We start from the raw sequence: 24,319 nt of genomic DNA, 5'->3' as shown, positions 1-24,319 counted from the left end.
TATTTGAGGTCATCTCAGTTATTAGTGATCCCACCTAAAGGGACAGTTCGCCCCAAAGTCAAAAATATGGACTGCGGATTGATTTCACAGTTTAACCATCATAGTGTGAAACATGTTTTACACTATGGTGCTTTCAAGCTCCAGTAAAAATCAGTATTGGACAAAAGTAAGTTATAACGTTATCCTGATGTGTTCATATGTAATCTTGTAAAATGTAGTTTTGGTAAGAAATTTGAAAAAAAATAGTTTTTTTGAAGATGTTTTCACAGAAACATAAATTATGTTACAGGGGGTATTTTGACTTATGTAACTTCCTAAAACCAGCTCTAGGCAGCTTCTAATACATCATTTAAACTACCAATGGAAAGAGTTTATGAATAGAAATACAATATTTTATTTCCTAATTATTTTAATTGTTTGTTTGTATGTGAATCACCACTAGATGACTTAAACAAAGTAAAAGGAAATAGTTGATCATGATAATACATATTTTTGTTTCTTGGCTAGACCTGAAATGGGGTGAAGTGAGATGAACCGATTGAAAACGTTATCTTGTTTGATAATTTTTTTTATAATGTATATAATACAACACTGCAGTTGAACATAGGTAATATATCACATTATATCGCAAAATGTTTAAAAGAGAGGACAAATATGTATTATTGATTTTGGGGTGAGCAGTCCTTTCAATGGTAGAATGCATAAAGTAAAATGTTTGCATGCAGACACACACTCACACACCCACACACATAGATATTGAGAACAGCTTATAGACCCACACAGGGAATTGCACCCAGAAGGTTGTTTTTGCAGGTGGGTTCTGCACCTGCCTGTCTGCTCAAATCATATATAGCCTTTCACACTTGTTATATATTAAACAATAAGTACATGTAGAATTTCAATATGCAATTGGCTGCCTCACAAAAAATGGAGATGGCCTACAGTCTGTGTTCTGACAGACAATAGACTAAGCAGTATTTAATTTGACTAAATCTCATTATACTTTGAAATCCTTGTCTGAGGCCTAAATTAGCATGAAAATGCACCACAGTTCCAATTTTTATTCGGTCATACTTCTGTAGTCCTAAAGAGAGCACATGATACAAAGCAAAACTAACAAGTGTAGACTAGAGATGGTGTAAAGAAACTTACTAACTATGAGGACTGTGTCCAGACACTGGACCTGCTGACCAGCCTGCTGCTGAGCGGTCGACTGCAGATATGTTTCTTTAGCATGAAGGAGGTCCACGATGAACACATTATTTGTGTGTTTTCTAAATGTTACATTAGTGAGAGGCTGACTGTTTGCAATGTGCCAACCTGAGAATCAGACACATCACGTGCTTTTATTTTGAAACTCTTATCACAAACAAGTCTCTAAGGAATTCACAGAGACAGAAAAACAAAACAGGATGCTGTAGAAAAGGTAAAAATCGTTTTAGAAAACTAATCAACCAATGGTCACTTAACAGAATGAGAGTGCTTATTTAAAGACCACAGGGCTCTCCAAAACTTCATTATGTAGACTAAACCATCACCATGACCCTAAGACCTCTATGAGGGAGTACAAACTACCAAAGAAACATGAACAGGAACAAGTAACCACCAGTTAGAGACGTACACCCCACACAGACAGTGAAGTGTGCAATGGATGCCAGTTTAAAGTGAAGGAATGACCATGAAAACAGCAGGGATCTACAGTATATAGTTTCTAGGGAATTATCTGCGAAGTGAAAGTACGAATTCTCGAGTGTCTTATGAAATTGCAGTGTTGCCAAACAATTTCCTGCATCCTTACAGCACTGAAGGGTAGCCTCCTGTTTTAGTTGTCTTTTTGCATAATGACACCACACCTGCACTAAATTATCTAAAAGCACCAGAAGCCTTGATTAATGCTCTTAATGTGACCGTTGAATGTGACCTATCCAATCCACAAACTGTCATTCCACAAGAGTTATCCTACTGAAAACCCATACGAGCCTCAGCAGTTCCCTGATATATATACTGCTTAATAAGCTAATGCCATCTGGCAAAATACTGTATACAACACCAGGTGGTACGCGGGCTTGTAGCTAACATTTCCTATTCGCAATGAATCAGTAAATACTTAAATGGTTTCATTTATGAAATTATTTCTTAAGAGTGTTTTTTTTTGGGTTACTAGAAAATGAAGAAAAAAAGGGGATACAAGTAAAGCGTGCTGTTTTGAGTGAGCGGAAGGTCACACGATCAATTTCAGGTCATTCCTGATGTTGAAATCAGATCATTGTAGAAAATTGGTTGCCAAAGTCAGAAGTGGTTTAAGTTGGGCGTACCAACTTGTTGGTCTGCCAGTGCATTTAGGAAGCTTCCAAATTTAAAGGACAAAAAGTAATTAAGTAAGAAACAAACGACGATCTCACGACATGTTTTGAGCTCAGCATCATGAAGCTGATTTGTGGCGACAAGTAAATGTTTGATTTCAGCCGAGTCATTTCAGGGAGACAACCTTAGCTGCTCTCAAATGTAAAAGCACTATAAGTTTTTTGATAAATGGTGAAAACATTGCCACTGAAAGTCAGGTCACACTAAGTGCTATTCCATTACCTTAGCACCTCACAACACCTGACAGCGCTCTGAGCAGAAAGGGTCACCTTGAAGTCCATTTTACAGCGCTGCTCTTTAAAAAACATTTCACAAATTATACTCTCTCTCAAAGGACCATATGCAGTGTATTACACTATATTACCATTATATTGTACAGAATTGTGTGGGTGTTTTAGTACAGTACTTGTTACCTCGTGAGTGCAGTATGAGTGTGCTCCTACAGCTCATATGCACATTAACTGAGAGCACATTTATTCTCGGTCATGGCCTTCTGGCGGCGTGAGGAGTGACTAACATGGCTTGACATGCACTGTCAATTTTAAGAAAATTATTGATAGACATAAAATGTGAAACAATCAAATTGGTAAAAGGTAACAGTGTGGATAATAAAATGAGGCCAGGTTTACATTACATTACATTTCATTTAGCTGACGCTTTTATCCAAAGCGACTTCCATCCATCCATCCATTATCAGCCGCTTATCCGGGGTCGGGTCGCGGTGGCAGCAGGTTCAGCAGGCCGACCCAGGCTTCCCTCTCACCCGCAACACTTTCCAGCTCATTCTGGGGGATCCCGAGGCGTTCCAAGGCCAGCCGGGAGATATAATCCCTCCAGCGTGTCCTCGGTCTTCCCCGGGGTCTCCTACCAGTTGGACGTGCCTGGAAAACCTCTAATGGGAGGCGTCCAGGAGGCATCCTGACTAGATGCCCGAACCACCTCAGCTGACTCCTTTCGACACGAAGGAGCAGCGACTCGATTCCAAGCTCCCTCCTGATGTCCGAGCTCCTTACCCTATCTCTAAGGGTGAGCCCGGCCACCCTGCGGAGGAAGCTCATTTCGGCCGCTTGTATTCGAGATCTCGTTCTTTCGGTCACGACCCAGAGTTCGTGACCATAGGTGAGGGTTGGAACATAGACCGACCAGTAAATAGAGAGCTTCGCCTTCCGGCTCAGCTCCCTCTTCACCAGGACGGACCGGTACAGCGCCTGTTTTATTGCTGCAGCCGCACCGATCCGTCTGTCGATCTCCCGCTCCACCTTACCCTCACTCGTGAACAAGACCCCGAGATACTTGAACTCCTTCGCTTGGGGTAGGCAGTTTGTCCCCACCTGGAGGGAGCAATCCACCGGTTTCCGGCAGAGCACCATGGCCTCAGATTTGGAGGCGCTAACTCTCATCCCTGCCGCTTCACACTCGGCTGCAAAACGCCCCAGTGAATGCTGGAGGTCACAATCCGAGGAGGCAAACAGGACCACATCATCCGCGAACAGCAGAGAGGCGATCCCGAGACTCCCGAACCGGATCCTCTCCGCCCCCTGGCTGCGCCTAGATATCCTGTCCATGAAAGTCACGAACAGGACCGGTGATAAAGGGCAGCCCTGGCGGAGGCCAACACCCACCGGGAACGCGTCTGACTTACTACCGAGGATACGAACACAGCTCCTACTGCAGGCGTACAAAGACCGGATAGCCCGTGCCAACGGGTCCGGCACCCCATACTCCCGCAGCACCCCCCACAAAACCCCCCGAGGGACCCGGTCGAAAGCCTTCTCCAAGTCCACAAAGCACATGTAGACTGGTTGGGCAAACTCCCAGGACCCCTCCAGTAGTCTTGCAAGGGTAAAGAGCTGGTCCACTGTTCCACGACCGGGACGGAATCCGCACTGCTCGTCTTGAATCTGAGGTTCGACAAGCGGTCGGAGCCTCCCTTCCAGCACCCTGGCATAAGCTTTTCCCGGGAGGCTGAGCAGTGTGATGCCACGATAGTTTGAGCACACTCTCCGGTCCCCCTTCTTGTAGATGGGAACCACCACCCCGGTCTGCCAGTCCATGGGCACTGTTCCCGACCCCCATGCGACACTGAAAAGGCGTGTCAACCAAGACAGCCCAACAATGTCCAGCGCTTTCAGCATCTCAGGGCGGATCTCATCCACCCCTGGCGCCTTGCCACCAAGGAGCTTTTTGACTACCTTAGCGACCTCTGCCAGGGATATGGGAGAAACCACCCCAAAGTCTTCCGGCGCTGCCCCCTCTCCGGGGGACATGTTAGCCGGGTTTAGGAGTTCCTCAAAGTGCTCTTTCCACCGCCCGACGATGTCCCCAGTCCGGGTCAGCAGTCCCCCCCCCCTGCTGAGAACAGCCTGGGGTAGGCCCTGCTTTCCCTTCCTGAGCCGTCGGATGGTTTGCCAGAACTTCCTTGAGGCCAACCGAAAGTCCTTTTCCATGGCCTCCCCGAACTCCTCCCATGCCCGAGTTTTAGCATCCGCGACCATCGCAGCTGCAGCCCTTCTGGCCTGCCGGTACCCGTCAGCTGCTTCAGGAGACCCCTGGGCCAGCCAGGCCCGAAAGGCCTCCTTCTTCAGTTTGACGGCTTCCCTCACCCCCGGTGTCCACCACCGGGTTCTCGGGTTGCCGCCACGACAGGCACCGATGACCTTCTGGCCACAGCTCCGAGCAGCCGCGTCCACAATAGAGGCTTTGAACATGGTCCACTCGGGTTCCATGTCCCCAGCCTCCCTCGGGATTTGTGAGAAGTTCTTCCGGAGGTGGGAGTTGAAGACCTCCCGGACAGGGTCCTCCGCCAGACGTTCCCAGTTCACCCTCACTACACGTTTGGGCTTGCCAGGTCTTTCTAGCCGACTCCCCCGCCATCTGATCCAACTCACCACCAGGTGGTGATCAGTTGACAGCTCTGCTCCTCTCTTCACCCGAGTGTCCAAGACATACGGCCGCAGATCAGATGATACGACTACAAAGTCGATCATTGATCTCCGGCCTAAGGTGTTCTGGTACCAGGTACACTTATGAGCCACCTTATGCTCGAACATGGTGTTCGTTATGGACAAACTGTGGCTAGCACAGAAGTCCAACAACAAAACACCATTCGGGTTCAGATCGGGCAAGCCGTTCCTCCCAATCACGCCCCGCCAGGTTTCTCTGTCATTGCCCACGTGAGCGTTGAAGTCTCCCAGGAGAACTATGGAGTCGGCAGGCGGCGCCCTTTCCAGGACCCCTCCCACCGACTCCAAGAAGGCCGGATACTCCGAACTGCTGTTCGGTGCATAAGCACAAACAACAGTCAGAGCTTTACTCCCTGCAACCCGTAGGCGCAGGGAGGCGACCCTCTCGTTCTCCGGGGAAAACTCCAACATAGCGGCGCTCAGCCGGGGGCTCGTGAGTATCCCCACTCCCGCCCGGCGCCTCTCACCCTGGGCAACTCCAGAAAAGGACAAAGTCCAACCCTTCTCCAGGAGCTTGGTTCCAGAGCCCATGCTGTGCGTGGAGGTGAGCCCAACTAAATCTAGCTGGTACCGCTCCACCTCCTGCACCAGCTCCGGCTCTTTCCCCGCTAGCGAGGTGACGTTCCACGTCCCTAGAGCTAGTCTATGCTGCCGGCGATCGGCTCGCCCAGGTCTCCTGCCTGGCCCGCCGCCCGGTCTGCATAGCACCCGACCCCGATAATTCTCCCCGCGGGTGGTGGGTCCACGGGGTGACTGCTGCTCCATGTTGTTTCTTCGGGCTGAGCCCGACCGGGCCCCATGGGCGAAAGCCCGGCCACCAGACGCTCGCCGACGAGCTCCCCTCCTGGGTCTGGCTCCGGGAGGGTGCCCCGGTTTCCCTTGTCCGGGCGAGGTAACAATACAACAGGTTTACATTACATTACATTTCATTTAGCTGACGCTTTTATCCAAAGCGACTTACAATAAGTGCAATTCCACCATGAGTTACAAACTCAGAAAAACAAGAATCAAGAAAGTACAATTTCAATGAAGTTAAACTACAAGTGCTATCAGTAATGCCATCTTAGTGCTACTAAAGTGCTTCTACGGCGCTACCTTCCTTATTCAAGGTGTAGTCGAAAATGATGTGTTTTTAGTTTGCGATGGAAAATGTAGAGACTTTCTGCTGTCGTGATGTCAATGGGGAGCTCATTCCACCATTGAGGAGCCAGGACAGCAAACAGTCGTGACTTTGTTGAGTGTTTAGCACGCAGTGATTCAGCCGATTGGCAGAAGCCGAGCGGAGCGAACGAGCTGGGGTGTACGGTTTTACCATGTCCTGGATGTAAATTGGACCCGATCTGTTCGTAGCACGGTACGCTAATATCAATGTTTTGAAGCAGATGCGGGCGACCACCGGTAACCAGTTGAGGTCGCGGATGAGTGGAGTCGTGTGGGTGAATTTCGGGAGGTTAAAGACCAGTCGAGCTGCTGCATTCTGGATGAGCTGCAGAGGTCAGATGGCACTAGCAGGTAGACCTGCCAGGAGGGAGTTACAGTAGTCTAGGCGTGAGATGATCAGAGCCTGTACCAGAACCTGTGCCGCCTTCTGAGTGAGAAGGGGACGTATTCTCCTGATGGTGTACAGCATGAACCTACAGGAACGTGTTGTTGCAGTGATGTTGGCGGTCAGGGAGAGTTGACTGTCGAGTGTCACATCGAGATTCCAGGCAGTCGGGGTCGGTGCCAACACTGAGTTGTTGAAGGTGATAGTGAGGTCGTGGGTGGGAGAGCCTTTTCCTGGAAGAAAAAGTAGTTCCGTTTTGTCAGGGTTCATTTTCAGGTGGTGTGCGGACATCCACTGAGAGATGTCAGTCAGACAGGCAGAGATTTGTGCTGCTACCCGTGTTTCTGACTGGGGAAACGAGAGGATCAGTTGGGTGTCATCAGCATAGCTATGGTAGGAGAAGTCATGCGAGCGGATGACAGAGCCGAGAGAGTTAGTGTACAGAGAGAAGAGGAGAGGACCCAGGACGGAGCCCTGAGGGACCCCAGTAGTGAGAGGACAAGGTTCAGACACAGATCCTCTCCCAGTTACCCGGTAGGTGCGGTCGTTAAAATAGGATGAGAAGAGGGAGAGCGCAGTGCCTGAGATACCAAGGTCCTGGAGGGAGGAGATAAGGATCAGGATAAGGAAGAAGGTCAGGAGCAATAGACTGGAGAATGTGAGATGGGATGGGGTCAAGGGGGCAGGTGGTTGGGCGGGCCGAGGTTACCGAGGTTACCAAGGTAAGAACTTGATTGGGAGACAGGGGGGTGAAAGAGGAAAACAAAGGGGAAGAAGATGAAGCTAATGGAGATGTAGTTATAGAAGAAGATGGATTAGTAAATGAGGAGTGTATGTCATCTATCTTTTTTTGTAAAGTAGTCAACAAAGTGGCTTGGTAGAAGGGAGGAGGGGGACTGGAGGGGTGGGGGTCAAGGAGGTTGGAGAAGATAGAGAAGAGTTGTTTGGGGTTAGAAAAAGAGGATTCAATTCTGGATTGATTATATGTTTAAGGATATATATTAAACTTAAGACTTGAAAATACATGAATTTCTTCTTTTTTCATTATTAAGAGTTAAAAAAACGGTATCATAGTTTATTGATTGTGCTGGCAACATAAACAAACAATCACAAAACTGTCTTCAGATTTTGATTCAGAGGCTAAATTCTAATTCTGAAAATATTTGTCATCCCCAGTGTTCAAACTTCAACCCAGTGAGAAGAGCACGGAACATCCACAAATACATACATTCAATTTGTTGTGTGGAATAATCAACATCTTTCCAAACTAAACTAAAACATATCAGTACCTCAGCACTCATAGAATGAAGCTGTTTGACCTTCAATTACATATTTCTCATTGTGCAAATCAGTGCAGTTTGTGTGAAGAGTTGCAGGTTTCATGTGAACTGGACATAAGGTTAAAGATCCGGGGCAGGTCCATCTTTGTATCTAATCAATGTAGCTTTAAATGCCAGGACACAATTATGCCTGAGATGTTAGATTTAAAATTGCATTTCTGTCAGTAGAATCAAATGCACTTCACAAATGTTACAGGCGGAAAGGTGAATCCGCCGCCCCAGGTGTTTCTTTCTCTGCCACCTCCATGTAACTACTTGCTGTAAACAAGTAAACTAAAGGAGCTGACAGGACCTTTGGCATGTGCTAGTCATTTATGAGAGAGGTGAGACAAGTGTATTAGTGCATTTCAGCAACAAGCCAATCCAAAGGGCTTTACATAAAATATAAAAAACATCGACACAAAGTGCAGGAGAAACACTTAAAAACACGTTCACATACAATTAAGAAAAGGCATTCAAGTGCCATGTGCATATAACACAAGTTAAAATAGAATGAAACGGATATATCATAAATGTTGCAGTTATACTGTCAGAAATGAATAATTATTGGATTTGTTTAAAGGCAGAGACGATTTTAAGAAGTGAGAGTTGCAGTTGACCTTCCACAGATATGTGGTCCAAAAACCTCGAGCAGCATTGCTCTGAATCAGCTGCCCAAACTATTTTTTCTGTACAACTCAAATACAGATGGTTGGTCAGTGACCCTCAGCATCTGATATTGATGAGCTGCACTTATAACTTACTCTAATATAAACCCAGCCACGTCGGAGTGAGGATTTGTTTTTACAGTAGTAGAGTCTACTGAGGATGAATGCAGCTTTTCTCCAAATCCTCCATGAGAAGAAACTATTAAAAGTGGGAATGAAAAATGCAAGAGGAAAGTTGTTTTTGTAGAGAATAAAACCAGGGCAAGAATTGACATCATTACATTATTGTCAAATTTACGCACAGTGCACTGTATCTCAGTCGTGTTTGAGAGTTAGCATTTGATGGTGAGTATCACACTTCTCTGAGGAAATAATCAGACCGATATGGAGTTTATCGAGTACCCACTGTTGAAGATTTCATAGAAGAGCTTTGTGCATCCTCCTCTAGTGAGACTGAGGGAAGTTCTCAAGAAAAATCACTCTTTCTCTCTTCTTTTTCTCCTAAGCACAAGCACACACGCACACGCACACACACACAATGCTCACCATATTGTTGCTGAGACAATTTGTGCAGAAACATACGGTCTCATTACTTTCCTCTTGTCATCTTTCAACAGGGAGCTGTCATCCTTTTGACAACACATACTGTCCAGAATTTACACACACACACACACACACACACACACACACACACACACACACACACACACACACACACACACACACACACACACACACACACAGACACGTATCAGCCTCTGGTTAGACTTCAGGCGCCTGTCATGACACTCGCAGCTGTCCCGCTCCACTGGTCTCACGACTTTTGAGGAAAAAATAAAATGCCTCTCCGCCTTCTTTTGTCCACTGTACACACACACACACACACACACACACACACACACACACAAACACACACACACACACACACACACACACACACACACACACTTAAAAAAGCATCCAAATAAGACACATTAGGAAATGATCTGCTTGCCTAAAACGCTTCAAATGTTGCTCAAATGTAAATTCTGCCATCTTTTTATACGCAACATATAAAAAACATCTGACGCTGCTGATAATTCACGAACAATTGCAGATTAACAAGCACTGAGAATATGTAGGACATCTCCCACTAACTTCAGGAAATTCAAAAGAAGGATTATTATTATTATAATGAACTACAATCTGAGTGGGTAGCCAAGTTAATTAGATGTCATGGGGCTTTTGAAAATAAATGCCTTCCTGTATTTACACAAACTTAAAGGGACTTTTGTTTTTCCAACAATATGGATAGGCAACCCAAACTTCCTTCCTAGTTGCATGTGTGTTGAATGTATGTTGCTCCATCTTCCATAAATTATAAGTGATTTTAACTGCCTAAACATGCAAATGGTTAAAATGATAGTGGCCCACATTTACCGTAAAATCTGTTGCCTCCTGTTGTAAAGATGCTTCTCTTTTACATGTTAAAAGTCATTTTTCATTTAAAATGTGTATTATTTTACCTATTGAATGCGTTTTCCTCGTAAAGGACAATGTCATCTTTTGTTTGTGCCTGAGAGAAATGCAGCAAATTTGCTCCAGAATCTGCCTCTTTGACACAGAGGCAGCATGCAGCTGCAGAGCAGAGAGCTGGTGCTGCCAATCTTCCTGCTGTCAGAGGGATCTTGTTTGTTCAGGCCATTGTAATTTATTTTGTAGTAATATATTCATTCACCGCTTCTCTTATAACTTCTCGTCCCCTCTCACCTTTTTCCTTTCCTCATCTCCTTCTTTCTATTCTCCTGCAGGCTGCCATACGCAGGCTACTTTGGAGGGGTTTCAGGCCTCAGTAAAAAACAGTTTCTGAAGATCAACGGCTTCCCCAATGAGTACTGGGGCTGGGGAGGAGAGGACGATGACATCTACAACAGGTAACTGTGTGAAGGGCGTACTGGAGCTGGGGCTGCTGGTTTTGCCCATGATTTCTGCAGCGTTTTTTTACCCTTTACCATAGACCTGTTTTTGTCTTTTTTAAAGGGGACAGGGGATATATATGGGACAATATCAGGTCAACACAGTATATGCTGCATATAATTATATATCAGCTGAGCAATAATTAATTTGAGATTAATTTGAGATGCAGCACAGCACCGTATGTCAAGTTGTTCTCGTCATTAATCAGAACATACTTTTTAAATCTGTAAAAGGGCTAAGAGCATTATGATGGAAGTATATGATTGCATTACATTTCATTTAGCTGACGCTTTTATCCAAAGCGACTTACAATAAGTGCATTCAACCATGAGTACAAACTTAGAACAACAAGAATCAAGAAAGTATAATTTCTTCAATAAAGTTAAACTACAAAGGGCTATCAGTAAGTGCCATTCAGGTGCTACTAAAGTGCTACTACGGTGCTACTTTCCTTATTCAAGGTGTAGTTTCCTTATTCATGATGGCTATTCCTAGTAATTTAGGTTGATGCCAATTATTACAAAGATATGATGCTAGATTTAAAAAACTTGAGAACTGGTAAAACAACTTTTCAGCAGGTAGTTTCCCTTTTCTGTATTTTCAGCTATTTTTTCAAATGTTTCAGCTTTCAGCATTCCAACACATTTTCAGCAGGACATGCAATTTCTAGTTCATTACGTCATCTCGATTCATATGATACTATATCTTCACTCTATAAGATTGAACACGCTAGAGTCTCGAACAGACAGTAAAGTTAGCCGGGATCAGGTCTCAGAGGATTTATTGATTATATTGCCAGTAATGTTTTACTTTACTTGTCAAGATGGGTGCAGACAGAAACAGAAACATCTGTATTATACAATCTGTCAGGGAATCTGTCTGTTTGAAGTAAAATCCTTGTCAGACCCGGCATAAAAATGTGGTGAAATCAAGTCTCTCGTCCGAAAGTGACACTGAAGGTTTTCGTAGAAGTGGTTGATTTATTGTAATTGTTCACTGAAGGAGAATGATTAGCAAATAAATAAACCTTTTCTGGCACTTTATCCAGTTTTTAATGACTTACTCAAGTTCGCACATAATATTGCATTGGAAGTATACTGAAGTCAAATGTGGAAGAAGAATATCTGTTTGACAGGAAGACGGAAAGATGTCTTAGAACCGCTTAAATGAACCACTTACAGGGCCATTAGTTTAATTGATGGTCTACTCAGACGGCTGTTTGGACTGAAAATTGTTGAATTACCCAGTGAACTGATGATCTGACTATTAAACAAATTATTACTACAAAAATGTCATTCTTCTGTGCTTGGCCCTACAGGAAAGAAAGATCCATGTTGGCTGAATACAATAACTACAAATTTTGCATAATGATAAAACTGCCCCTTAATCACAGCTGAAATGTTCAATATATTCCCAAAAAGCTGCTGTCACAACAACAACAACAAACTGGAAATGTCCGCTTCATATTGCTGCACAACTGAAATAACCATCATCAAAAGATTTTCAAAATTGCCAGTTGTAATGTTGAATCGACTTCAAAAGAAAAATACATTTTGACCACATAAACAGAAACATTTGCATTCAGAGAATCAGGCGCGAGCACTAATTATAAATACACACACACACACACACACACACACACACACACACACACACACACACACACACACACACACACACACACACACACAGCACAGTGCTCCAAACTCACACAGCAGGACAGTTCTTCACGAACAAAATGCAATCTTCATCTTTATTGTCCCTCTCTCTCTGTTTTTTGTATATTTCTCTGTCACTCTCACACTGTGAAGCTTATCTTTGTCCTTTCAGAGTAATAGCATTATAAGAAAACTGAAAATACAGCATTTGAAAATTGGCATTTTAGAGAATGGACTGTGTCAGTAGACACAGGATTCAGGAGATTACTGTTGTTTGTCAGCGTCTGGCTAGATGGGATAAAAGAGATATATGTGTGATTCACTGAATGGTTGTCCAGATGATAGATTAAGAGTTTAAGTTCTAACTTTTGTATTGGATGATAGCTGCAGTAAGTCATTAGATGCTGTAGATTTCCCTCAAGATTCGTTCTACACTCCGAACTTGAGCAATTTCAACTGATACGAAAAGTGGTGTGACTAGCGTAATTCCTTCAGACATTGACTTCTGCAATTCAAACATGCCTGAATGCAGCATTTTCATACACAAGTATAAACCTTTACACTGAACTTAAACTGTACTAACTGTTCATATTTCTTTGGATGAGGTGCTGAATGTTAACAAAATGACATTCTGTATTTTTGAGCACAGCTACAAAAATGAATTTTCCCTGAATCAAAGAGCAAACGTTTCTTTGAAGGTTTTCCTTCCTCTGTAGTATTGCGTACTTAAAATGAGAATACATAATGTGTTCTGAACAGTGGACACTCTCGGCTAAACGATGCAATTACAAAATAATGGCTAATTGGATTTTCTTTCATTTTCCAAGATTGTCTGAGGTCAGTTGCTTTAACGACACCAGTGAGGCATCCGGGTGGTTTAGAGGTTTAAGATGCCTCCCATATAATCTCTACAGTACTGTGTGTCCCCAGATAGAGTCCATCCAGCTTTCTCTTTTATTTTCCGTCAGTTCCTCACTGTACACCAGAGGTTTTCAAACTGTGATAGATTCAGTGTGACTCACTGTCCTTTCAAGGACATTATCTATCAGGAATAAAATATCCTTAATTCTGCATAAAAATCATGGAAAAAAGACGCTGCTTTTACGACTCCAGAACATCCAGAGGAATTATCCTTTTTTGACTTTTATCCATAGTGATGTAACAGACCTTTTTTTTAAATGAAAATCTTCCAGAGTATTACTTTAAGTTGGAGCCCATATTGTAACTCTTGATTTGGTCTCACGGGAGGCCCACAGGGTGTCAGACTTTGAAAACCTCTTCTGTATAATGTGTATAAATAACAGAGACCAAAATGCAACCAAAACCATGATGTCTCTTGGTATGCAGTGTTTGCTTCTTGTTTTCTTTTTTGAGATAAAACCATTTCAATCGTTTCAATACAGAATGACTGGTAGATGATGTGCTCTCATCTGCGATGTTATATACGGCTTTAAATTAAACCCTTGATAAATTAAACCTTATTTAGGCCTCAACCATTCAACATAAAACTGTATACTGAGCCAGGTGTGCGCTTCCTGCCCAGCATGAAACATTGGGGGCCTGAAGTAAACACATGTGTGTGATGCACAAAGCTAAACATTCAGATCTTGTTTGTCAGAAGTTGGTGAAGACCAAACCAGAGCGAAACAAATCCCTCTAACTATACAACATGCATTATCAAGCGGCCAAAAACACGACTCCAAATGGGATGTGGCTGTTGTTCTATTTTGCTATAAGAGAAGTATATTTGCCTCATAGTGGTCAAAAATGTTTAAGTGCACCTTTGTAGCAGCTGATGGAGGTTTTTGCTGGCAGTAGCATTTTTGTAAATAACATGGTGATTGGTTCATTTTGACATGCTTTGACAGAACATAAACTTAAAACCTGAATTATCTTTTTTTATATACACAGCTTCAATAAATTGAACTAAAGTAGCGCTGTCTTGTCTCAAATATATGTTGACTGATATATATATATATATATATATATATATATATATATGATAAAGATGTATATGTATATATCTATATCATATAGAGATATATACCATGAATATTATTCCGCCAATTTTGTATTCTTTTGTTTGAAGCATTTATATATATATATATATATATATATATATATATATATATATATATATATATATATATATATATATATATATATACTGTTTTGTATTGGTACGGCATTGGTGCGTTGGACTGGATGCTAACAGTAGTCAGGTTATTGTCAGTTCTTTTCTTCTCTTCCTATTTTTCTCTCATTGTTGTTTACAACAAACGGAGACTGTAAAAATCCAAAAGTCAATCTTATGATAAATTAATGTAAAACACATTGGCAGAAACATGCAAATAAAGCTCAGCGTCAAGGTTTTGCCTTGCTTTTCTCTAAGGCTCTCACCCACCATCCACCTTCTCTTTTAAGGGCTGGCTTGTTTTTAAGCCTTCCACGGAGCAATCAGAAGGGAAATGCCCTTGAAAACACACTTGGACAAGCTTTTTGAAGAAGGCGGTGTGTGGACAGGGCTGTGTGTGGATGTAGCTGAGGCCATCAGAGCAAGTGGAATATTTTCCTATTCAATTTTCTCATGTAAAATCTTGTGATTGATATTTATTTATTTCGTTTGTTTGCGATTGCGAAGCCCGTCAGTCGGTGAACCACTTTGGGTCACACTGAAATATCTCAATTTCATTGATTGACACGAAATTTGGTACAGATGTTTTGGTGCCCAGAGGATGAAACCTAAAGGCGTTAGTGATCCCCTTGTTTCACTCCCAGAGCGTCATATACTGACGTAAAAGGCACCCTTTAGCGTCTATATGAGCTGCAACTGACTACAATGTAAACCCATCCGCACCATTTTTACTCGGGCTGTCCCAGGCCAAATAACCTTTTAGTTGAATAACACTCTTAAGATTTTGTCGACCAATAGAATAATTGATTTAATTGACACAAAAACACCGCTTTAAATCTTGTATTTACTAGACATGTGTTCATAGGGTTCATGGAAATAAGTCATTTAGCATAAAAAAGCATTAAAGACAGAAGAAATATTAGTCTACTAAGACCAAATAACCAATTAGTCGACTAATACAGTGGTTCTCAACCTTTTATCAGTGATGTACCCCCTGTGAAATATTTTTTCAGCCAAGTAACCCAACCAGTGGGAAATAATTTTTTGGTTGAAAAAAAAGATGTAATACACAGCGCTGTGCCATCAGTGTCTTATTTAATATAGAATACATATCATTTTGTATATGAACTATTTGTATTGAATATTTATTAAAAAAAATGTTTTGAGGATTTTTGAATGGATGCTAATTTTCAATATATTTGTTTAGAAATCTCACGTACCCACTTTTGAGAACCACTGGACTAATAGACTAAAAGGGGACCCCTTTAGCGAAGTATGATGAGTAGGGATGAGATCTTGTTGACTACATTTGGTACAGATATGTATGTCCCCATCCAGATTTTTAATAATTTTTGTAATAATTATTTTGGTGTCATATACCTTTGATCTAGTGCCATCATCAGGTTTAAAATCATATGTTGTCTAATACTGTCTTTAGCTCTAATTAGCAAACACTAGCTGCTTATCATTAGCTTAATTTAAGCATTGTTTTATGTGATCAGTCTCAAATCAGTCTCAGTTCTAACAGTCAAAGCTGTAGTAGCGTGCAGAGAGGATGGAGTCTCCAGCTGAGTGAACTAACATGCTCGCCAGCGCAATCTCTCAGGATTCAGTAAAACGAAACAGAGGAAGGGAGGGTCCCAGAATAGAGAGATGAAAGAACAGTGGTATACATCACAGAGTTTGACGCCTGTGCCTTGTTCTTTTTTTCCTTCTCTGTCGTTAAAAAGTAGATTTCACAGGTTTGAACAGTGCGAGCCGGCGATGGAGGTTCAGTACGTGGCGCTGAACCTCCATCTGCTCATTCTTTGAAAGCTGCTCTGGAAAAAAGGAGCAACAACTAAATGACTCCAGCATCGCCCCCTCTCTCGTTTCCCCCTTATACTGCCCTTCTAACTCTCCAGGTCTCCTTTTCTATTCCATCTCTTGCTTCCCTCCAGCAATTTTCCTTTTTATATGCTGGTTCTGATGCAATAGACCATGGCACGACCACTGCTTGCAATGGGTCCTGCTAGCTTAATGCCTGCCCGGGGGGCTATCTGTCCCTGCTGCTCAGTGTGGCCCCAGCCCTCGGCGGAAAAGACACATGCCACTTACACAACTGCCAGTGCCACTTGCACCCACTCCCGCTACTGTCTAAAAGGTTGGTGGATATAACAGAGAGAGAAGGAGCAAGGAGAAGGGTTTTCTCTCTCGCCATTCTCTCACCCTCTCTGAACATGCAGCAGTAGCCTTGGGCAAAGATGTCCCAGGGGCTTCCATGGCGGACCAGCCTTCAACACAAACACACAACTCTCTCTCTTTCGATGCTCCCTCTCTTTCGTCTGTGCCCCTTCCCCCTTCTAAACCTCCCAGCGGTGGCTTTCAACAGAGCCTGAGCCAGCATCATGCACACATGCAGCCGCGGTAGCACAGGGACTGCACGTGTTTTCTCTGAAGCCTTGACTAGTGTAAGAGTCAGGATATTTCTGGCTTAACACTTTCAGAGTGCCAAGACTTTGATAAGTTCAATCGCACCTCCGGGTTGTGGAAGTCTTCACCCTACGGGGTCACGTCAAGTGTTTTAAATCCATGTTTAGACCTTTTATTCTATTGATGCTCTCGCTTGCCTTGATTATTCCTGGGGTTATTGCTTTTCTTTGTTTCATTGAACACAATATTGTACGTGTTTCTATGTGTTTTGTTTCTCATTTCACCTCATTTTACTGTGTAAAAAAAAGGGGTACTTTTTAAGGAATCGAAAAAGAGGCCTCATTTAGAGAGAGAAATGCAAGAGACACTAAAAACAATTGTGGATTGATACCTAAAGTAACGATGAAAACTTCCATGATGAAATGTTTATATTATCTGGTATTAAAGCTGCCTTGTTTTATAGTATGTGTTTAATTAATAAACAGAGAATAATAATAAGAAATACAAAATGTTTGGCAGAAATACAAATTCTGAAATATATTCAGAAATATATTACTGATGCATTAAATGTATAAAACATTATAGTACATTTGCCACTTTTTCGAATAAAAAATACTGATATTGATGAGGGATTGTAGTCCAGCAGACTGAGACCTTAACAGTGTCCAAGAGTTTTAACTGACAATGGCAGATTGTTTTTCTGGATGCCCTGTCATTCGTGGTTGCCAGTTGCAGTTGGCAGGCGATCCACGGGCCTCAAAAGTTGAAGTAGTTTCAACTGTTTTCACCTTGCACTGTCACAGCGCTGTCTTATGCCTTAATAATACTGCAAGTTGATTTTCCACAGTGAAATACTTTGGGTTCAAGGCATTTTTTCATTGCAGCAACACTTTCACATGTGAATATGCCATTATTTACTTTATTTTTTAAACAAGACTTGCTTCAAAAGTCACTTATTTAATATGTAAGATTCAACAACGTAATGCTTCATCCACACACTATTACCACAGTGTAGGAAAAAACATTGCTATCGCCAGACGAGTGACAACTTTGTTCGGATCATTTTCTGTCACCAGTGTTGCATGAAAGCATGCCGGAATTTGAAAGCTAGCAGAGTAGCCAGCTATCCGCTAGTTATCTTGCTAACTCCACCATGCTTTCAAGCTGCACTAGTTACAGTAAAGTAACGTATCCCGTCAAGCTCCGCGTCTCTGTAATAGCGTATTAGCATTATTTCTCTCCATCTCTCTGATAAGTTAGCTTGTTCAGCAGCTGAAGAGGTGAGCAGAAGGCTAAGAGAAAACCTTAGAAATGTTTTCTCTCCATCTCTGAAAAGCTGTGATACTGCATCTGGCAGTTTATCATCTCAGATGTATGCAATATCGATTTTGGCACCCAACAACACGGCAAGGGGACATTTTGTATGTGTAACTTTAGCCCACTACTGTGAGGTGATTTGTGTTCACCTCAGTCTTTCCTTTGTTTTGCCTCCAGCTAACACGGTAATATCATTATGCTTGGGCTGTAAAAGGGTCTACTTGTAGCCCATCGGGTGAACTGAAATATGTACTTTTATTTTATTACCTACCTACTGTACTAAGGGCGAGAACTTTTTTTCTCTCTCTCTCTTGTGCCCCATCTGTGTTGACTTGAGGGCACAATAATGAGGGATGCACTGAAAGAAACCTCATGTGCAGTCAAGGGCGGGATAGTAAAAGTAGAATATGCTCAGGAAGAAAATGAGACGCAAGTACAGGGAGTGGAGTGGAGAGGGGGAAGGTAGACAGGGCCAGGGAGAGGTGCAGAAAAATGAAACATTGAGCTGTATGTTTGGGCAGAGCAGCCACAGTCTACTGCTGGTACAGGAAATCCACATGTAAGGAAGCAGTGGAGTAGAAATAGACCAAAGAGTCATCAGACTCACCTTTTTATTCCCTGAAAAATTATTTGAATGTCAGTAAGTATTAAACTTCTGCAGATTAAATTCAGGATAATTTTAAGGAGTGAGTCTTAAGAAAATCCTTCAGAATTAAAGAAAGTAAATTATTTTATAAGGCACTTTTCGAGAGCAGTCACAAAAAGAGCTGCACATCAATAAAAATAACAATATGATACAGACTTAAGAAGAGTAAAAACAACATACAAAAAAAATAATACAACAAAGGCAAGTATAAAAAGTTGTTTTTTGAGTTGCCTTTTAAAGGCGTTCACAGCGTGTCAAATCAATATCTCCACAAATTTTAACAGCATCAAACGTCAAATGAAAATATTTATTATAATAGTCCTCAATAACTTGCACAAACAACAATACAGAATGAATCTCTCATGTTCACGCCCACCTCACTTTTCAATTACTTTCTCTCTGCTGTGCATCTTCCGGCCCTCCACCCTCATCATCATCATCATCATCATCACCACCACCCACTCCTCGTCTTCCTCTCCCATCTCATTTCTGCAGGCGGAGAGAACTGAGGCAGGACATCAGACTTAGCTCCCAATTTTCCTCCACTCCATTGCTCTAATGCAATAAACTGCACTGGTGGGAATAGAAGAGGAGAGCTGGAGAAATTCCTGATTAATCCAATCAAATAGGCCCGTGTGTGTGTGTGTGTGTGTGTGTGTGTGTGTGTGTGTGTGTGTGTGTGTGTGTGTTTGTTCTGCCTCAGGCGCTGCTCGAGAATCTTTTCATGGCAGATCATATCATATTAGTGGGCAGATATTTTAAATGCTGGACAGTCCACAGCTTTTCAAATGGACAAGGTGCTTCTGTTAGTTAAGTAGACCATACTGTTTAATGGCTATTCCCTCTAGGGGTCCAACTGTAGCTGCTTTATCGAGCCCTTTATTCCACCAATGACCAGAGTAATGTCTCTATCAGAATAAAATAGTCCTATGTAAAGTTGTACGCCTTCAAGATTTCAGTCCTGATAATACAGTATGCTTCCTGTGACTGCTTCACAATAATACTTCACTTATATTGTGTTAGAGCGAACTGTAAAAACTTAGGCTGACATTAAAAAGAAGAAAACTGGACATTGAGCCATCTTAAACTCGTGGCCTTTTTTTATTTTTTTTATGGCCACCAGCGTTTGGTCAAACTCTCTCATCCATTGGACCCACATCCAAGAACAGATATAATCTAGATCCAAGTAACTCATGAAACCAAATCAAATACTCACTCACAATTCTATGAACATGGTCTGGTAATTATATTATGATTTTAACATATGGTGCCAATCAGTAAAAACAGTTCTCGTAGTTTTACTTTGTCGGATGGATACTGTCGCAAACTTGTTTTATAATTTATAAAAGTGCAAAAGCACTTAGGTAACATAATTATAATTATGAAGAATGTTGCTGTCTACATTTAAAAAAGAAGTAATACAAATGCTTAAAGGTCCGCTACTGTGGGGAATTTCACAGCAGCCACCCACCTGCTGTGTTTCGGTGGAGGTGGCTGTCGAATGTGTCGGCTCCGGATTATATACATCACACAGGGGAACGCTGAAGCTTTTCATCCTGCAGCTCCACTGTATCCTCGGTGTCCTCTCCCTTACATAATATTCACACTACACTGTCACGCCATGTTACTACCTACTGCCTGTCAGAGTTGTGAAAAATAATGAGTTTAGTGATCTGTGTGTGTGTCTGTGTGTGTGTGTGTGTCTGTGTGTGTGTGTGTGTGTGTGGGGGTGTGTGTGTGTGTGTGTGTGTGTGTGTGTGTGTGTGTGTGCGTGCCGTTGTTGGTGCTCCAGCTAAAGTTTTGTTTTGGTCAAGGGCACAATTCTTTACCGTCTACAAGAATGAAGAGAAGCCATTTGATTGGTTACTTCATAGCTCATTACAACACACACATATGCACACACAAAAACACACTCACGAAAGCACACAACCCTGCAAGGGCACAGCTGAAGTGGATGTTTCTTTTAAGACAGTTTTTGCCTCGTTTCAAAGTGTCTCCATAACCAAACAACCTCTATTAGACGCGACAACCTTGAGCTTCATTTATCAAACAATCTGTGAATGTATCCGAGTGTGCGTATGTGGTGAATTATAACCTTGTGTCTGTGTGTGTAGGTGTGTGTTCCTTTTTTGTGAACAAAAAGAATCTTGGACCAGCGTTTAATCATCATGCAATGGGAGTGTTTTTTGAGACTCTCAAAGAGGTACATCAATGCAGCAAAAGATACAGATTTAAAAGAAGCACTGATGATATTTTTACACAAGCAAACACACTCAGTTTTCTGGCTTCTCAAACATAAGTTAATCAGTTTCCATTTTCTCTGAGGATTATGTACTCCATTGCCAAAGTTTGATGACACTGCCGATGATTGAAGTGTTACAATCTTATTGACCATTGCCTTGGAAGTGTTCGCATCTCCCACATTAAAAAGTGGCCACGCAATCTTGAAACTGCTTCTCATCATTTCACCACCTAAATTATTGATTTAACACAAGTGTATGTAATTGACAAAAGATTAAATCCATTTACATTAAACCTGCTCGGCCAATGCATTCACAAACATTTTGGCACTTTACGTGACTCTTGTTTGAATACATTAATTAGTTTTGTCCACTAGGGGTCAGCGCAACAAGCTGTAAACACCACATAAACATATTATCATCTTATAGTTTGTATGGCAAACAGTTGCTTATTTGCACATCCAGTAGATACGGAGCAACATTATAACGTTAATGTTGAGCCATGACCCCCTGATGAATATAAGTGTAATGTGAAATCTTCTTGTAGCTCTGTTTTAGCTGCTAACTGATAATTGGTCCACAACCACACCTCCTCACAAACCTGCAGGAAGGTGCCAGATGATGAATGAATGCAGCCTAAGGCATGCTTCATCCTCCTGTGGCCTTGTCTATGTCTCTGCATATAGCCCAACACAGCAGTGAGACATGGGAAACACATACAGTACAGACGGAAGCACATCAAAACACACAGTGATGTAACAGCCGGTTCTCCACCGCATTTTATCAGACGCTTGAGAGTGTCACATACCTTTAGCCCGTTGTGTCTGTGATCTGGTAACGAAAACGAGCTGCACACTCTGCTTATTGGCTGTAGGTTGCAGCTCCTCTTGGGGCTCAAATGCTCTTTGATGAAGCCCAGAAATATCCCAAACACACAGAAAATATGGGCAGAAGGTCACACACCTCGTGGGTCGGAAGTGATGATTGAGCGGGATCAATTTCCTGTCGATATATAGATGATAGACATTTTATACCTTTTTAAATGAGAATTTTCAAAGAGGTTTTAGAAAAGAGAATGTGAAAGCACAAACTACTATGAAGTTCCTGCATTCACACCTTGTTCAAGATGTCAGGCACCACTGATTATGTTATTTGCAGACATTGACTCACGGTTTTCCTCACCTTCTGCACATTTCACAATTGCTTAGTGAGTGATGTATTTGATTTTAATATTTCACTGTCCATCTGTCCCTGCAAAGTCAACAACAAACAATACCACAAGCACAAAAAAAAGAAAACGTGTTTCTCCAAATGTTTTTTTAATTGCTGAAATGTATTATGTATGGGAAACTTAAAAATGTCAATCACGTCCAGTGGTGGAATAGTAATAGTTCACTCAAGTACTGTACTTACTTTTGTATTTCCACTATTTGCCACTTTATAGACATATACAACTATATTTGAGAGGCAAAAACTGTACTTTTTTCTCCATTATCTGACAAATAGTAATGTTTTTACATTAGATGTTTACATAACTACACATGTAATATGATTATATATATGGTATGATGCATTGTTAAGGAGTAAAGCAATGTTTTGTATTTTTGTACTTTTAATACTGCTGGTATTGTACATTTTCTTAAATAGAATTTTAAATGCAGGACTTTTACTTACTGCGTAGTATGTAATGGAGTAGTATTAGACAGTGGTATTAGTAACTTTACTGAGGATCTAACTACTTCTACCACTCAAAAAGACTCAAAAAAACACAGCCAACAACAAATAGGTCTCTACAGTCAACAACAAAACAAACAAATTATTGAATCTGCTCAAAATATATTTTACTGATCTGAGTCTATAAATTCATACAGAATCACATGAAGGGATAGAGATTCACATTTCTAGCCGTACACACTCTGCAGAGCAACGGGCACAAAGAAGATTATATTAAAGATGCAGAACTGTGCATAATGTATAAATAAGCTCACTACACACACAAAAAAAAGCTGAGGAAAAGAAGGAGAGGGCGGGCTTGCTCACTCTCACATTATTTGTTTCATAATAAATCTCTAAATTATGTAGATGCATGCATGCTCGCACGTGCACACGCAGACACTGACAACGGCAATTATCTATGCATATGTCAAGTCAGCAAAGTCACTGAAGAAAGAGAGAGGGAGAGAGGGAGGCAAATATGTGTTATTTAGTTTTCTGATGAATTTATTTATGGGAGGGTTGTTTTTATGGAGTTTGGGTTTTGTCTCTTACGGGTTGATGGTTGATGTGCTTTTGCTGGCAGAGGCCACATTCAGGCTTATTTATATTTCACTGGCTTGTAAAGAAGACGAGAGGAGAGAGATGAAGGTTGAAGCGGAAAGGAGAGGTGAAGACGAGAGAGGAGGAAGGTGAAAAGACACAAGCCGCGAACGGAGATGGAAAGAACAGACAAGAGGATGTAGACACTAGGTGAGCGGAGAAGGAAGGAGCGGATAGGAAGTGAGGTAGAGGAGAACGAATGGTGTAGAGACAGAGTGAGACCAATAAACCAGTACAGCCTAGCTTAGCGTGGCATAAATACTGGAGGCAGAAGGAAATGGATTGGATACAAAAATATGCCTACCATCATTTCTAAAGATGGCTGATTAGAAGAATAGTTTGACACTTTGATACAAGCACGTATTTCCTATCTTTGAGCTGTAGACAAGGAGATCGACACCACTCTCCTAGAGCCAGCAGGCGGTTAGCTTAGCCCAGCATGCAGTCAGGGAAACTAGCTCGCCTGGCCTCTGTCCAAACTTCAAAAACATGTCTACCAACACCTCTAAAGCTATAGTTTGATCTTTTGGGAAATTCACTTATTTACTTTTGTGCTGACAGATCCATACCATTCTCATGGCCCGTGTCAGGTTGAGAGCTGGAGCCAGGAGGTGATTAGCTTAGCTTAGCATAAACAGAGGAAGCAAAAGGAATTAGCTACCATGTTTTTCCCCAAAACGTTATAAATTCTCCTCCCACAAACTATAAAATGAATCGAACATGTTGAATCTTGTGTCTAGCAGAAATGTGAAAAGTGCAATTTGTGGTTTTAGGGGAAGC

The 24,319-nt window shown here is 42.0% G+C and overlaps 1 protein-coding gene across 1 annotated transcript in view; it reads left to right on the top strand.

Moving 5' to 3' along the window:
- b4galt2 (UDP-Gal:betaGlcNAc beta 1,4- galactosyltransferase, polypeptide 2) overlaps window positions 1-24,319 on the top strand; it is a gene marked incomplete at both ends in the record, with an annotated part of 130,021 nt that overhangs the window by 95,829 nt on the left and 9,873 nt on the right. The window contains one exon of the mRNA XM_079224919.1: window positions 10,651-10,773. Within this exon, the coding sequence (XP_079081045.1) occupies window positions 10,651-10,773 (123 nt within the window). The remainder of the gene's footprint in view (window positions 1-10,650; window positions 10,774-24,319) is intronic.

This window comes from Taurulus bubalis (assembly GCF_910589615.1).
Source record: "Taurulus bubalis genome assembly, chromosome: 1".
In the NCBI taxonomy this organism is placed as follows: Eukaryota; Metazoa; Chordata; class Actinopteri; order Perciformes; family Cottidae; genus Taurulus; species Taurulus bubalis.
This window is presented reverse-complemented; position numbering and strand designations above follow the sequence as displayed.